At 40.2% G+C, this 16,565-nt stretch overlaps 1 protein-coding gene across 4 annotated transcripts in view; it reads right to left on the bottom strand.

Annotated features, from left to right (window-relative positions):
- Positions 1-16,565, bottom strand: part of TBATA (thymus, brain and testes associated) — a 692,576-nt gene that overhangs the window by 261,874 nt on the left and 414,137 nt on the right. For all 4 annotated transcript variants that reach the window (XM_044056960.1, XM_044056961.1, XM_044056963.1 and 1 more), the window contains one exon: positions 70-314. In XM_044056960.1, coding sequence (XP_043912895.1) covers positions 70-314 — 245 coding nt within the window. The remainder of the gene's footprint in view (positions 1-69; positions 315-16,565) is intronic.

The following is a 16,565-nucleotide window of genomic DNA, read 5'->3' as shown; positions in this document are numbered from 1 at the left end:
AGCATCAGAAGGAAAAAACAGAGGAATAACTAATATATGTGTATGTCTTGCTCAAGTCAGTGTTCATACCTTGGATATGTGTGACACGATGTGGGTGAGGGTTATGCCTGGAGAAAAAGGAATGGTGACTGAGCATTCCAAAGCGAGAAGTGCCTTTTGACTGAGGCCGTGGCGCATCTTCAGTAAATCGCAGTGGGTTGTTTAGAGCTGTGTTGCCAAGCTTCATGGCTAAGGTTGAAACTTCTTTATCTCTGTGTGGATTTGATTCCTCTTGACTTATTTTCTCTGCCTTCTTTTTCATGGAATTTTTTGCCCTTTTGAAGGAAAAAATAGCTATTAAAGCAATAGCTACACATTATATAATCAAAAGCATGTTTTCCTGAATGCTACAAATTTCTGATTGAAAGCAAGCAAAGTACAGTTGTGTACACTTACCATAAATGTAGATGCTCAAGTGTATTCACTGTTGCAGTCATTACAACAGGGTTATCCTGCTGGCAGGCTACCCTCAGTCGGCCTGAATTCCAAAGTCTAGGTCCGGCATCAGTTGCTGTCGCCTCTTCCCTGACGTCAGTGCGCCAGGGTTATAAAAGATGCAGCCGACGCCATTTTCTTCAGTTTTTCTTGCCCCAGATGTCAGGTGCCCCCAAAATGGTAGGCTAAAAATATGTCAATAAAACATGCATACACCAAAGTATATATTTTGCCTTCATCTACAAGCAAATACACCACATAGGTTATATAGAATAGAGAAGTACAGCTAAGTTCCAGCAAAGAAATGGGGGATGGCGGGTGGGTAACCTGGACTGCAACAGTGAATACACTTGAACATCTACATTTATGGTAAGTGTACACAACTGTACTATGTTCTTCGTGTTTCACTGTTGCAGTCATTACAATTAGGTTGAATCCCAAAGCTAAGGTTGGGAGGCTGGGGTTAAATAGCATTAGGGGTGGCTATTAGGCCCTGCAGAACTGCAGTGGCAAAGCCTGCCCTGGATTTAGAGTAGAGTGGTAAGTGATAGTGCTTGGTGAAGGTGTGCACTGAACTCCAAGTAGCAGCCTCTAAAATGTCTTTGGTTGGTACTCCCCTGAGGAAGGCTGCTGAAGTGGCTGCTGCTCTGGTTGAATGTGGCCTAATGCCCTTAGGTACTGGCTTGCCATGTTGAAAATAGCAGAAACGAATGCAGTGGCCTATCCACTTTGAAATAGTCTGCTTTGAGATAGCCTTTCCTTGTGATCCTGCAGTATATGCCACTAGTAATTGCTCTGTCTTTCTGAAAGCTTTGGTTCTGTTCAAGTAGAAGCGTAGCTGTCTGTGTATGTTCAAAGAATGCAGAATTCTCTCCCCCTTATTCTGTGGGTTTGGATAAAAGGTAGGCAGATGAATAGTTTGGTTAAGGGACACACTGGACACTACCTTAGGCATAAATGTCAGGTTTGTCCTCAGAGAAACCCTGTCTGGATAAAAAATGATGAAAGGTTCCACAGCCATGAGTGCCTGTAGCTCTGAGACTCGTCTTGCAGAAGTTATTGCTAGGAGCAGAGCTGTTTTCCAAGATAAAAACTTTATACCAGCTGCAGCGGCTGGCTCGAAAGGAGGCAGGGTGAGTTTTTCCAAGACATAATTGAGGCCCCATGCAGGTATTGGTGATCTCCTTGGAGGCCTTACATTTTTGGCCCCTCTGAGGTACTGTCTTAACAAAGGATGAGAAAAGATTGGTGGCTCTGTATTGAAATGAGCCAAAATGGCAGAGGCATGAATTTTTATAGATGAAAAAGATAGGCCTTTGTCCAGCATCTCAGTCAAGTATTGCAAAATCTGAGGAATGTTTGGTACAGCTGTATCAATTCCTTGTGCCTGGTTCCAAGCACAGAATCTCTTCCATTTTCCAGCATAGGATTTTCTATTACTAGGCCTCCTGGCTTCCAAAATGACATTGATCACCGCTTTAGTGAGAGGTGTGTTTTGTATGACTACATTATCTGCCATGCTGCCAGATTTAAGGTCCTGAGTTGGCTGTGCAGGATCTGATTGTTCTGCTGGGACAGTAGATGAGGTACTTGAGGTAAGGTCCAGGCTGGGCATTGAGACAAGTTCCTTAGGATTGGATACCAGTACTGGCGTGGCCAGTCTTGGGCAATCAGTATCATTTTTGGCTTCTCCTGTCTGACCTTTAGGAGTACCTTGGGGAGGAGAGGCAGAGGAGGAAAGACATATACTGTTAAGTTTTTCCAGCTGAAAGACAGGGCATCCACTTTCCATGCTTGTCTGTGATAAGTCCTTGTGCAGAATCTCATTAGTTGGCAGTTGTGAGGGGAGGCAAATAGATCTATGTCCGGGCATCCCCATTTCCTTGTTATCATGCTGAAGATTTGTGGATCCAATTTCCACTCGTGGGGATCCATGAGGTTTCTGCTTAGTTCGTCTGCCAGAGTATTTATCTTTCCTGGCAGGAATTGTGCCTACAGATGTACTTGGTAAGTCAATGCTGTGTCCCACAAAGTCATGGACAGTCTGCAAAGGGGGTAGGAATGAGTGCCTCCCTGCTTGTTTATGTAGCACATGACCGTGGTATTGTCTGTTTTTATCAGTAGATGTCCCGGATGAAGTAGGTCCTTGAAGGCTGTCAGGGCATTTTGAACAGCTAGCATCTCTTTTTGATTGATATGTGGATGCATTTGGTGTGCGGACCATGTGCCTTGAGTACATCTTCCTGCCATGTGGGCTCCCCAGGCATAATCCGATGCATCCATTGTTAATGTCTGTGTGGCTGGGGGTAGAGTGAATGGCTGTCCCTTGTTCTGGTGACAGGCCTTCGCCCACCATTGAAACTCCTGTTGCAGGCAGGGGATGAGAGTAACTATTGCTTCCAGGCTGTGGCAATGTTGAGTCCAAACACTTTTTAGGTACCATTGAAGTTTCCTCATATGCAGTCTTTCATATGGAATTAGTAGAATGCAGGATGCCATGAAGCCCAAAGCCTGCAGAATTGTTCTTGCAGATAACTGGGCCTTTGTTGCCAACAGTTTGAAATAGGTAGTCAGTTGTCTTCGCTTGTCTGGTGTGAGATAAGCCATCTGGGCAGTTGTATTTAAGCTTGCACCTAGGAATATTATCTGTTGAGAGGGTACTAGTTTTGATTTATGTTAGTTGACTGTGTACCCTAGGCATAATAGTAATCTCTTTACAAAGCCATATGCTGTAGTAGAATGTCCTTGTTCTCTGCTTGAATGAGGCAGTCGTCCAAATAAGGATATATTTGTATTCCTCTTTGTCTGCAGTATGCAATTACTGGTGCCAGGCACTTTATGAAGACCCTGGGCGTAGTGGATAAGCCAAAGGGCAGTGCAGAGAATTGGTAGTGCATTGAACTAGCTTTGAATCTGAGGTATCTTCTGCATATTTGTCTGATTGGGACATGCAGGTATGCCTCTTTTAGATCTAAAGTCACAAGCCAAGCCTTCTTGCCCACCATGGGCAGAAGCTGCTGTAGAGTCAACATTTTGAATTTTGGAATATCCAGATATGTGTTTAGAATAGATAGGTCCAGTATTGGTCTCCAAGCTTTGTCCTTCCTGGGTACCAAGAACAGTCTTGAATAGAATCCTTGTCCCTGCTCTTGCTCTGGTACTTGTTGAATGGCCCTCATGTCCATGAGGGATGAAACGTGTTTTTGTGCCTCTGCCCATTGATTGCGTGGCAGGTCTGGCATACCGTTTGGTCTTGGCAGAGTGTGAAAGTGGAACCTGTAGCCTTGTCATACTATATTTAGAACCCATTTGTCATGGGTGATCATGTGCCAATTTTGTGAAAAAAGTGCTAGTTTTCTCCCCAAAGGGGTTGCCAAAAAATAAGTGCTTGGTGCTGGAAGGGGAACGTCATTGAGGCTGTTTCCTGTATGGCTGTGATTGTTCCTCTTCGCTCTTGGAGGTAGAAGCACCCCATTGTTTAGGCCTGTATGAGCCCTGGGGCTGTGATCTGCCTCTGGGGTGTCTGTATCTGCCTCTTTGTGGCCTATCGGACACTGGAAAGGACCAATTCTTTGTAGGCCAGTTCCTGCTAAATCTGGGAGGCTGTACCTGCAGGAAATCCTTGACTGTTTGCATAGATTTAGCTTTGTCCTCCATTTTCTTCAACACCTCTTCTGCTTTAACACCAAACAAAGTATCATGCTGTAATGGAGCATCTAATAGTTTTGCTTTAACATGATCAGGCAGATTCTATTCTTTTAACCAAGCATGCCTCCTAATGACAGAACCTGTAACAGCGGCCCTGCAGGAGGCCTCTAGAGAATCAAAACCACATTGCAAAGTATGCTTTCCCACTTGTTCAGCTGCATGCAATAAATCTTGCATTTCCTTGTTGTCTGCACATTCTGAACTTGTTGACATTTTCTGTTTAAGCAGTGACATAAGATATCACTGATATTTAAGCATATGAAATTGGCAATTTAAGGCTCTTACAGCCAAAGTTGCAGAAGTGTAAATCTTTTTACCCCATCTGTCTAGGGCCCTAGAATCCCTATCAGAGGGGACAGGGTTTTTTACAGTAGAAGCCTTGATCCCTTTGGGACCCTGAGAAATGGTTTCTGGGTCAGCAGCAGGGTTTTTATAAAGAAATTTATGTGAATCAGGAACCCTGTAGTATCTGTCTGGCTTACCATGAGCTGGTGGTAAATAGTCTGGAGATAGAGTGGACTCTGAAAAATACATCATCTACAATGTCTAAAACAGGTGGGATAGCAAGGGGCCTGTGTTGAGGCAATAAAAGGAAGTCTCTGAGCCTTTTCTTGCATTCTGAGTAATCCTGGCTCTCCCAGTGGAAATGCTCCGTCATAGTATGCAGTGTCTCCCCAAAAGAATAATCCTCAGGAGGGGAGGCTGAAGGGATAGATTCTTCAGCATCAGAGTCCTCATAGGGAGGAAGAGAATATTCCTGTTCAGATGAGGAATCAGAGGAAATGGAAACCTGGTCTGAAGATTCGTATTCTACCTCTTGCCTAGGCCTCTTAGAAGGGGGATGGGAACCCCTGATCAAAGTAATAAGGTCTTCGGCCATTTTAAGCATCTGTTTCTTAGGCATGGAGGCCTGTCCAGGAGAATGCTGTACTTGTTTCTTTGTCTTTAGAGTTGCTTTAGCCTTTGCCTTTGAAGCTGAAGTAGGTTTCACATATAACTGTGTAGGTCTGAAAACACCCTCAGAAGCCGATGCCTGCTCAGCGGCTCCGGACCCATCTGAGGGAATAGTTTCCGAGTGTCCAATACCTTGAGTTTCCAGCGGCCTCATCGTCTCCACGTGGGAGTCAGAAGCGACCTGTGGCTCTGAGGTAGCGGGCGTCAGGGGCTGCGAAAGTGCCTCACCGAGAACCGGCGAACTGGTGACAGGCCTAGCAGAAGCCTCGTCGTCGGTTTTGGATCTCGGATGCCTGTTCTTTTCTTTTTCCTTGCGCTTTTTATAAACTCCGGTAGTCGGTTGTTCCAACGGCATTATGTAATTAAATCGTCTGCCAAAATAATGGAATGCAAAATCGTACCGACGCTTAATAGTGCGTTGGTTAAATCTAGCAAAAAAACGACAACTAGCAACGTTATGGTCAGGGCCTAGGCAAGGAATACAGTAAGAATGAAAATCCTTATGAGGTATTTGTTTCCCACAAGAAATACAATTGTTAACTTTTTCTGACATCGGTCTGGAGCAAGAAAAAAGTTTCCCCAATGGGGTACTTAGCTTTAATGAAGACTTTGGATCTGAATTTCTAATTTGAAAAACTCAGGAGTCGGCCGACCGACACTTGCGAACTGCTTTTGCTTCGGGCACCGTGCAGCAAGAAAGACTGAAGAAAATGGCGTTGGCTGCATCTTTTATACCCCTGGCGCACTGACGTCAGGGAAGAGGCAACAGCAACCGATGCCGGAGCTAGACTTTGGAATTCAGGCCGACTGAGGGTAGCCTGCCAGCAGGATAACCCTATTGTAATGACTGTAACAGTGAAACACGAAGAACATCCTCAAGATTATGTATCTTGCTTTTAGTTGGTGTTGCTGTCTGTGCCATTATAAAGGAGAATGAAACAGCTTAAAATAAAGTCAAGTAATCAGTTTCTAGTCATTCAGCAAGAGAGCAAATCTACTGTGACCTGATCACTGAATGTACTTTCTCAAGTAACATTATGCATCAAACTATATTACTGTAGTCACATAAAGTAAGGCATTGCAGGAAACTACTTCAGCAAATCAAAAAACACTTAAAGAGAGCTTAAAGAGGTTTAATACATGTCCAGGTTACCTGTTCTAGCTCATGATGTTTTTTGAAATAAATGTGGTTAACATGTACATGTTTATAATGGAAGATAATATATTGCTCTGCAAGACTTGCATCATCTAAGCATATAGTCAATAAACAAAGTTACAATCTCGGAACCTTTTACTATGCTACTGATTTGGTTAAAATGCTAAATAATTAAACTACATTAAATTTTACCAACACATTTCTGTTCACTAAAAATGAATATTTTCTCTTAATAAAAAGTAGTGGAGATAAAGAAATCAACAGTTTTCCTTTGAATTTGATATAAGAAGGCTTATTTGAAATACAGATTGTGGAAACTTGAGGTATTGAAGTCTTGTCTTGTTTTTCACCTTGCTTAGGACCTTTATCTTTGTCAAACAGGACAGATCATAACATTAACTAGTCTGACCAACTAGGTGGAAAGCTGATTATGTTTAAATTTAGGACAGTTTTAGAAATATGTTTGTTAAACCTAGTTTTACAATACACGCATTCTTCATCTATAAGATTCTGAAAAAAATCTTTAGTACAATGAATTACCGAAGATTCTGTGAAGCAAACAAAAATTCTGTAACCTCCCACCCCCGCAAAGTGCAGTTGTCTGAGCATAGTCAACACAAGAGTAGAATTTTGAGCTAATAGGATACATGGTGAAACAAATCTTAAAAGGACTGGACACTGTCAAAGGCAGATGTCAAACAGCAGAAAAAGAAAAAAGAAGACCATTCAGTCAAGGTTGGAGTAAACGTAGCAGTCAAATCCAAAACAGTAACAAATCCTGATCCCAAACACGGCTTTAAATCACTGTATATAGAAGTAACTTTATTAAAACAGAAGGTAAGCACTTTCACAGAGTAACCTCTGCTTCATCAGACCATTACAGAACACAAAATCGCAGTGCTATTTAAAATAAACACTCAATCAATCACAGAAAGTTCAATAATCATGTGATAACACTAATAAAAAACCCTCCCAAACGATAAAAGCAGCCTACCATTTGTTAAAGACAGCAATAAAACCACATTTCCATCATCAAATATAAAGATTTGTTAAGCTTATTGCAAACACAGTAATAAATCATAAAAAACATTGAACAGTCTGTATATGTTGCTTCAAACCTGACCATAAACATAGATAAATGCATTAACTGTAGAAGCAGGAAAAGGTATCAGGAACTTACTTGAATGTACAGGTGCAACAAAATGAAAAACCTAATAAATGTCATGCATAAACTCTGCACACTCACTAAAAGCAACATCACAAACATTTAGAGCTATTACAACAAGATATGCAGTGTGTCATGCAGAAATAACCAAGATCGAAATCCAGCACTTTTTTCCTGACACATTATGGCTTTCTGTATGGAGGCAGAATCTTGCGCTTTGTTAGAAATAAATCATGCTGGTCTTAACATCTTCTTCTTCTGGCTTTTTCCCGGTTAGGGGTTGCCACAGCGGATCACCATCTGCTCATGATTGGCAGTGGAGTTTAACAGTGTTGAGTTGCCAGCCCGGCACCCAACCTTCCACAGAAGGCACACACATGCATGCACTCACACCTAGGGCCAATTTAGTGTGTCCAATCCACCTACAGCATGTCTTTGGGATGTGGGAGGAAACTGGAGCACCTGGAAGAAACCCATGCGACCACAGGGAGGACATGCAGTCTCCGCACAGAAGGCACCCCAGCCGAGGATCAAACCGGAGAACCTCTTGCTGTGAGGCGGCAACGCTAACCTCTGCACCACCATGGCCGCCCTCATGCTGGTCTTAACATAAAGTTTGCTTTTTCTCTCTTTTCATCTAACTTTTCAGTTAGAGCATTGTTGGGAACACATACATTATTCTCTGAATCCAAATAATTGTAAATGTGTTACTCCACTGCTTTACAGCCTAGTAACTTAGAGCAGAACGGTAGAATCTGATGTCTCCTATCAGGCAAAAAATTATACATCTCCTCCTTTTCTTTACGGATTATCCGTCTGCTCCAGTCATTGAAGTCTAAAGTTTAACTGTGACACAGATGATCTGGGATAAAATACTGGTCTGGAAACTGGAGGACTTTGCTGGGGATGGACAAAGGTCAAGTGGCAGTGCTCACTCACATCTCTCTCTCTCTGCGGATGTGGGGGAGGGATGTGCATCTTAAGTGTGTGTGTTCTATTAATGTTTCCCAGTGGTGCACCTGGGTGGGGGAGGGATGTGCATTTTAGGTGTGTGTTCTACTAATGTTTCCCAGTGGTGAACCTGGCTCTAAGAAGGAACATGGCAACCTGTTGGCTTACATCATATTCAGAGGTGTGTGGCTGCTCCTTGTGAAGCCTAGGTATGCCCTCACCTTAAGTAGTACTAAGCACATGTGGCGAAGTGCATTGACTAAATAATATCCCCACTGGTGACTACATGGATGATGTCTGCATTGCAGTTGCACTCTTGGATTGGGGCACTTTGGATGGAGGCAAAGATGGCTGGTAAGCACTGAGAAGCAAGAAGTGAAAATAAAAAATATTGCTCTGAGACAGGAGCTCATGTTCACCGTCACACATGAGCCAGTGTGATTTCTTAAGAGTATTTTTTGGCTTTGATTGTTAATGGTTTGCGGTATTCAAGTTCATACAGAGTGCTGGTTCTCAAATTATTACTGTTATTCTGACCTGGAAAATGGGAAGATCACAAAGTGAGAGTGTTTTAGATCCTCTGAGGTGCACTTTAGAGTTTTTTTTCCAACCTTTTGATCCAGTGATAACCTGAACAAAAATTGTACATATAGAAATGAAATTCAATCTTATTTTTTTTTTATTATTTTTATTTCAAGGAAGAAATAAGTTACATTCAAGTTTTCATGCTGAAAGCTGAGCAAACACCAGTTTGCAATAAAATATGAAGAGAAATGCTTGTGAAGATGTATATTGTCCAGGTACAGTACTGGCCTCCACCTCAAAATAGGTAGTCACTTTCTGTGGATCTCCCTCTGGTGTTAAATTGGGATTAAAATTAAAGCATAAATGCCCACATTCATATTCCAAGCTGCTGCTACCATATTTTTATACAGTGTGGCTCCCCACCACTACCACCCAAAATATAGCCACCTTCTGTGTACCCTTCTAATGTTAGATTGTGAGAAAACTGAAAAACAAATGGAATATAACATATTTGCCCTCAGATATACATACACAGCATGCTTATTACTCTCCCCAAAAAGACAGTCATCTTGTATATGCATATGATGTTTAATTTTGAGGAAAATGAAAAAATGATAAAAAGTTTCCAGTTAATTAGTTCTAGAGAAAGTACAATGTTCCTATATAAGTTCTGGTGACCGTCTATACACCCCTCTAAAGTATGTGAAGAAAGTTAAAAAAATAATGAGCACACAGTCCCCAGCCAAACACAACATATATTGATCTCTGAGGTTTTGGAGAAATGTTAAACAGATAATGACAATATAACCAGCCCCCACACAAATATGGTGACCTTCTGTGTACACCCCCAAGTAGGGCTGGTTTTAGACTAGGCTGCATTCATGCCAGAGATAATTACTAAGCCCATGTCAAAATCTTCGTATACAGCCTTGGTATGGGGGTTACAACTCCCAAAAGGTCTGGGTGTTCCTTCAGGCAGTTATCCCTTATTTTTTGAGAGAGAACTGTTAAACTGAGCAAGTGACAATAGGGTCAGTTACTTTCAATCCAGACAACCTCACTAAGGAGTTACAGACATTTAGAATTAAGACATTTGATTGTGATAAAAGATGATGACAGTGTAATGTATTTCACCTTTATTCCAAAGAAATGGTTGTCACAAATTAAAATATTGCATGCTGCTTCACAATAATAAACAAACGGCTGCAAGCAGCTAGTCTTTTTTCCACAAAAGATAGCAACAGCAATTATATCTGCTCTGTCTATGCATATAAGGTGTCCAGTTAAGTAGTCCAACTTACTTTTCATGAAAGCAAACTAGTCCTTCAAAGCAAGATAGTGATTATTTAAACTGAGCAAAGACAAGAAGGTCAGTTACTTCAATCTAGCCAAACCCCATCCCCAACCAACAGTTATAGCCACAATATCTGATGGCTGTGTAATATTATTTCACCTCTACATCCACATGCTCCACTTAAAGAAATCCCAATCCCTCAGAGCCACACGCTCCAGGGATCTAAACCTTGTCATCACAATGAACAAAACATGCTGGAGGGATAGGTTCCTGACCCGGAGACTCCCCATACTCTGGAATAGACTGCCCATGCATGTCAAGCAGAGTGCCTCCTTGGCCCTCTTCAAAAGGAACCTTGACGATTGGATGGGAGATAGAAATTCACCCCGGGGATCACGTCAGTCGCCCTGCTAGACAGGGGTCCAGGGAAGTAAATATTGTGGGAAGAAATATCCAGGGAATTGTTATGGCTAGGCTTGTATAGGCCCTAGGGCCAATAGCCTAGTACCAACCTTTGAACCTATGAACATAAACAAGTTGCCATACATTAAAGTATTCCAATCCAAGTTACTCCACGCAAATCACAAAGCCAAAAAAAAAAATTGGCAAAAGTATCTGGTTGATCACTGCTAGCTAACATTACTGTAAAAATAGTTACTGACTTCTGAAATCAGTATGACCAGAGAATGTTGAATTGTTGTGCTGAAATATTACTTGGGTTTTACTTTAGCCAGCCAACCCTTATCTGAAGTTGCCAGAAAATGTACATTGATGTTTACCACTCAATCAATGAAGCATGATTTAATTTTTGGGTGGTCTTTCACTTTCCCATCTTAAATAAACATTTTTCTACCCTTGTCTAGTTACCACTCACTCCTCATTCAAAATGATCCCAAATATTAAGAAAATGTCTGTTATCTGCAGTATTACTTAATCTGTAGCTTTGTTCTTTAAAAGGGCTTTTAAAAGTATCCCAGAGTAAAAACAAGTGCTCCCTTTGCATAGTCCTTACTGAAAACGGCTTTTTATTTCATTATAGCATTGCTTTAGCAGAAAGTCAACCATCACTGAAATAGCTTCTTTTACTTAATGGTGATGGTGGGTACCAGAGGTCACAACTGCCATGGCAACAAATTAATGACATTTACTAATATTCTGCAAGATTCATTTTACTACTTTCCAAAATAAAAAAATTCCTAGGTCTTAAAACTATACAGACTGAAAGTGCAGGATTGCTCTTCACTGTCAATTTTGACCATATGACATTCTTAGAACTTTAGCATTACAGACCACATTGAAGGAAGCAAATCATTTCAGACTGTTGATGCTGACTAACCATGACACATTTTTGTTATGCTGCCCTTAACTTTTGATAATGTTGCCCTTTACACATTCAATATTGCCTTGACAGCTCAAGCTGCATCATTTTAGCTACACTTTGCATAAAACACACAACCATCCAATAAAGGCATTCCTTCTAAATAATTACAATAACAGTAAAACCCTCTACACAGCAAGTTTTGCATTTTGCATGAAGATAAAGACAGAGCCCCACAGATTTAATCATTGCCTTATCTGACCTGTTAATTCTAATTAAATAAACATCCAGCAGTTCTCCATTTACAATAGGACTGTAAGTTACGAACAGTTACTTGATAGGAATAATATACAGGTCATTATTTGCACCAGTCTCAGGTGTAATGACACACAATGCACCTTCCCTTGCTGTCAATGAAACACTAAACAAGACAGTTGAAATTTCACAAGCATTCTCAGAGATTTAATCCACAAATAAGCAGGAACCCAGTACTGATGTAAACAGCAATAAAATTGAAAAAAACACAAACACTGGCAGCTGGGAGACAATGGAACTGGTGTTTTCATCAGTACTGGGTTTCCTGCTTATTTGTGGATTATTTCTTATTACTGACTGGTTATGTCAGCCAACAACTCACAGGAGCTTTTCCATTGAGGTTCATCTTCCAGCATGGACTATGGTAATTTAACTTGTTTGATTCAGCAACTTACACGGTTGTTATCACAACACACCTGCATTTTTAACTCTGGTGATAGCAGAGACTTTATTACACCTGCACAGAGAGCCCTCTGGCGGAACCCAGGATTTTGCCTGTAGTATTAAAGTTAACAGAAGGATCGACAATTTGGAGTTTGGTCCATGCAAGGAATACATTCAATCTGCTGATGGGCAATATTTAACATTACAACAGCAGATTCAAATTTTGGAGAAAAGTTTGTTTAAATTCAAATAACTTGAGCTTGATAACTTTTTTCTTGTAGGAAAGTGAAAGACGCCATATCCCAAAAGGACTATGACTCTAGAAATTTCCACAGGGAGTTCTGGAGTATTCCCCTTTTCACTCCAAACTTCTAGAATTCTTTGACCACACTGGGTTTGAACTTTTCAAGCTCATTATTAAGGAGAATGAGAGAAGACTACACAAACTGAAGAAGGAGATCAACAAGTTGGTTGACTCCATTACCAACAATTTGGATTTTTACAAACACAAAGTTTACTTCAATGACATTTTTTATACCACAGATCAGAAAGTTATACAGGTGGAAAGAAGGAAAGACAAGACATTGGAATATGACAACTTGAATTCCCCCAAACACCTTGGTACAGTCATGCTAATAAATGCCCTCACCAATTCTATTTCAGATGGAAACCATCATCTACCCAAAGTGAATCATGACGGTGAGGTCCCTTTAGGGGGTAACCCCCCTCAGAGGTCGCAGAGTCTTGCGAAGAAGCAACGACAACCAGTACCAATCCCAGGTCAGCAGACAGGGTGGAAAGAAGTGAGGAGGAGGAACAATCAGAGGGCTGGATTTCGCCGTCAGAAATGGTAAACCTATTGGAGTAATGGGGAGGAGTGAAGAACCACAATAACATTCAAGGTACTGTTAATATAACCTTTTTTTTTTTTTTTTTTTTTGGCTTTAACATTTACAATTATACTGATTTTTCCTATTGGGAAAATGGATCATTCACTGTTCTTGAAGGGATTTAATTGTATTCCTTCGAGGAGAGCCAAATTTGGAATGTACCTTATTGGACTTGCAGCTCTTTCCTCAGAATTTGAATCTCCAGGTGTTGTTTGTTGACAAGCATGTACTACAAACTGAGGCTAACCTGCTTTAAAGGAAATGTTTAGCCAATCCTCCCTTGCAATCCAACATCAACATATTTGAAAAGGTTTCTGAGAAGGAGATTCATAAACATCTTCGTTCCAATTGTAATTAGCGTTTCTATAACATTTGCCCATCAGACAGGGAAATCCTTAAAGCCATCACAACAAACAAAGCTATAGGATGTATGAAGCCTGATAAAGTTGGCGGCTTAGTGATTATGGGGTACCTGGATTATGAGGGATGAATGCACAGTTTGTTAGGAGACACCCAAACTTGTAGTGTGGTCTCCCTAAATTAAATATCAATTGCCTACAGAAGTATTAAGGTCGCTCTTGATGAACTAACTAACTGTTATTATTTGACACCATTTCACATCAACTGTATGAGTTCCTTTCTGTGGTCAATCCAGTAGTACCAAAAATTTTTGGGATTCCAAGAATACATTCAAATGTTGAGGACCCTCCTTTAAAGTCCTTTGTGGCTACAGGAGCCTCTATTACAGAACCTCTGTTGAAGTTTATAGACCTGAAATTAAAGAGCATGTTTCTCTAATTCTCCCATGTCATCAGAGATTTGTGGTACTTGATTAACAAATTACATCACATTAATGTTGACAGTATAGTTCAGAGAGTGGGGGTGGCATACAGAACATGATCAATTACTTGTGCATGACTTCACGGACATTGTATTGAACAACAACTTCATGGCTTTTGGTGGCGAATATTGCAAGCAACTTACAGAAGTAGCGATGGGGGCTGCATGTGCCCCCATTTTTGCTAATGCGGTTCTCCTCAAGTCGAAACTTGATATTCTTTTCAAGATGCCGTTATTTAGTGGTTTCTTGGTCTAGTTCAGATACTTGGATGATTTATTATTTGTATGGAAGGGCACAACCAATGATATTTTTGCACTAGTAGAGGTGCAGTACCAATGTTTTGAAGTTCACTTGCTAAGTTGATGTGCAGGGGATTAATGTCCTTGACATCGATATACAGAAGACAAGTAACAGTTACCTAGAAAGCCGGGTTTTTAGGAAGACCACTTATTGTAATTCATTTTGGTCCTTTACAAGCTGCCATCCTTTTCACCAAAGGAAAGGTATTGTGAAAAGTCAATTCATCAGGGATTCTAGATTGATTTCCAATGATGCCATATGTTTAGATAAATTCTCAGTCCTTATCAGGATGTTTTTAAACTAAGGCTATCCCATCTGTCTTTTGGATAGTGTTCAAGTTGTGGTAAGGGAAAGGGGAATGGAGAGAGATGCAGCTATCATAAAAGGTGGCCTGGTGAACTCTACTATGTTTAACCAGAAGAACATGAAAAAATTAACTGGCTAAAATAACATGGTTCTTCAATATTCCCTGGACTCCAAGAATAGCCAGCAAATTATTTGCAATAACTGGCATGTCCTTTCTTGTGATGAAGCGACCCAACAGTTGGCTAATAGGCAGCCCACATGTACATACAAAAGGAAACCCAATATCAAACATTTTTTGGAGAGACCTTGTTTTAATTTTGTGTCCATGTTTCCGGTGACTTTGAAATGTGGGAGATGTCTCCGGTGTTGTTACATTGAGAACAAATATACTGGCCCCTTAATGGATATCATTATGAAATTTGCAAAAGGGGAGCAAGTTTTATTGCTACTCTGAAAGGATGGTATATATTGCAGTCTGTACTCAATGTCAAGTGTTTTATATTGGCAAAACCAACAATGCCTTCAACAAAAGACTGTATCAGAAAGTTTAGCGTATACAAAATACTGACAACAAGAGTGCTCTGACCAGACATTCCCTATCCTGTTTAGACTTTAAAAGATGTACATTTTTTTATTTTGGAGCAAGTGCAAGCAGCTGCCTACACAGCGGACTGGAAGAACAAATTATTGCATTGTGAAATGTTGTGGCAACTTAGATAAGATGCCACACACTTACCAGGGATTAATGACAGTATTTCCATTACCAATGAATGAAAAATGAGGGCTTACAAGTTGTAAATAGTGTTGTTTATGTTATATTTCTCTGCTTTCCAATACTCTAATATTTTCCCAGGTTTTTTGTGGTTTCTGTCCTCTGATTGGATGTTTTGGGGGTGTGTTCATGAATATGTTTTAAATGCTGTTCTCACTTCCTGTTTCATGGTTCTGAAGATGTTTTTTGTACAAGACAAAAGTGCTAAACCATGGTTATTTGCAGTTTTTAGCTTCTACTTTGTTATTAAAGTTCCATGGTTGTCCCTCTGCTGGTTTTTTCTTTTCTTTAGATTTTTTTATTTTGAAAGATTTGTAAACACGTCACCAAAACAAAGTTCTAAAAAGCCAGTGTCTGGACACCTTATAAACATAAAACACGTAATACCACTGATTTCTGTTACTGCTGACCACCTCACTGCCCAAATTCTTTTTATGTCTTCTCATTGCCTAATATGCAGTCCAGAAACAAGAACTCTAAATAAATGGTCAGTACTTCTCACAGTACTTAACTTGGTGCAACACTCACATTACTGTTAGTAATTACCTACTGCAGCATCATCTAGAACCACATGATGCAAACAAAGTACTGTTGTACCACACGCCTCAAAGCCAGTAAAGCAAAATCAGTATACTATGCACCAAGCACAATCACTTTTATTAAAACAAATAATTTCCTTTCCACCACATTCCTTATATATGTTAAATCACAATCATCAAACAATAAATCAATTAAAATAATTAAAAACTATATTTAAAGACATATCACGTAAAACATTTCCAAGTATATTCCCTGTTAAGCCCCTTATGGTATAATGTCTTATATTTTAAAATAAAAATAGACTCTTTTTTTCTTAAATTATTTTTAATTCCTTCTGGTGTACTCATTTCATCATTTAACTGCCCTAAAACTGTTGCTTGCAGTCCCATCGGATCTCTGTTGCGACATGTATTAAAGTGTTCTGCTATGGGACTAAACTGTTTATTTTTCTTTATATCCCTAACATGTTCTTTAAGTCTGGTGGCAAAACTTCTCTTGCTCTCCCCTAGGCAATATAACCCACAGGGACACTTCAGTCCATATATAATTCTTTCACTAATACAGCTAAAAGTACCCTGTGTATCAAAAGTTTTTCCAGTTATTCACTACATACTGGCATACTATGCAGGTTCCACAAGGAAAGGTACCCTTAAGTATGAGTTCTTTTTCTCC

The sequence above is a fragment of the Protopterus annectens genome, chromosome 14.part0 (genome assembly GCF_019279795.1).
Source record: "Protopterus annectens isolate FY-2018-M chromosome 14.part0, PAN1.0, whole genome shotgun sequence".
NCBI classification, from domain to species: domain Eukaryota; kingdom Metazoa; phylum Chordata; order Ceratodontiformes; family Protopteridae; genus Protopterus; species Protopterus annectens.
The sequence above is the reverse complement of the archived record's forward strand: the minus strand, read 5'-3'. Positions and strand labels throughout refer to the sequence as shown.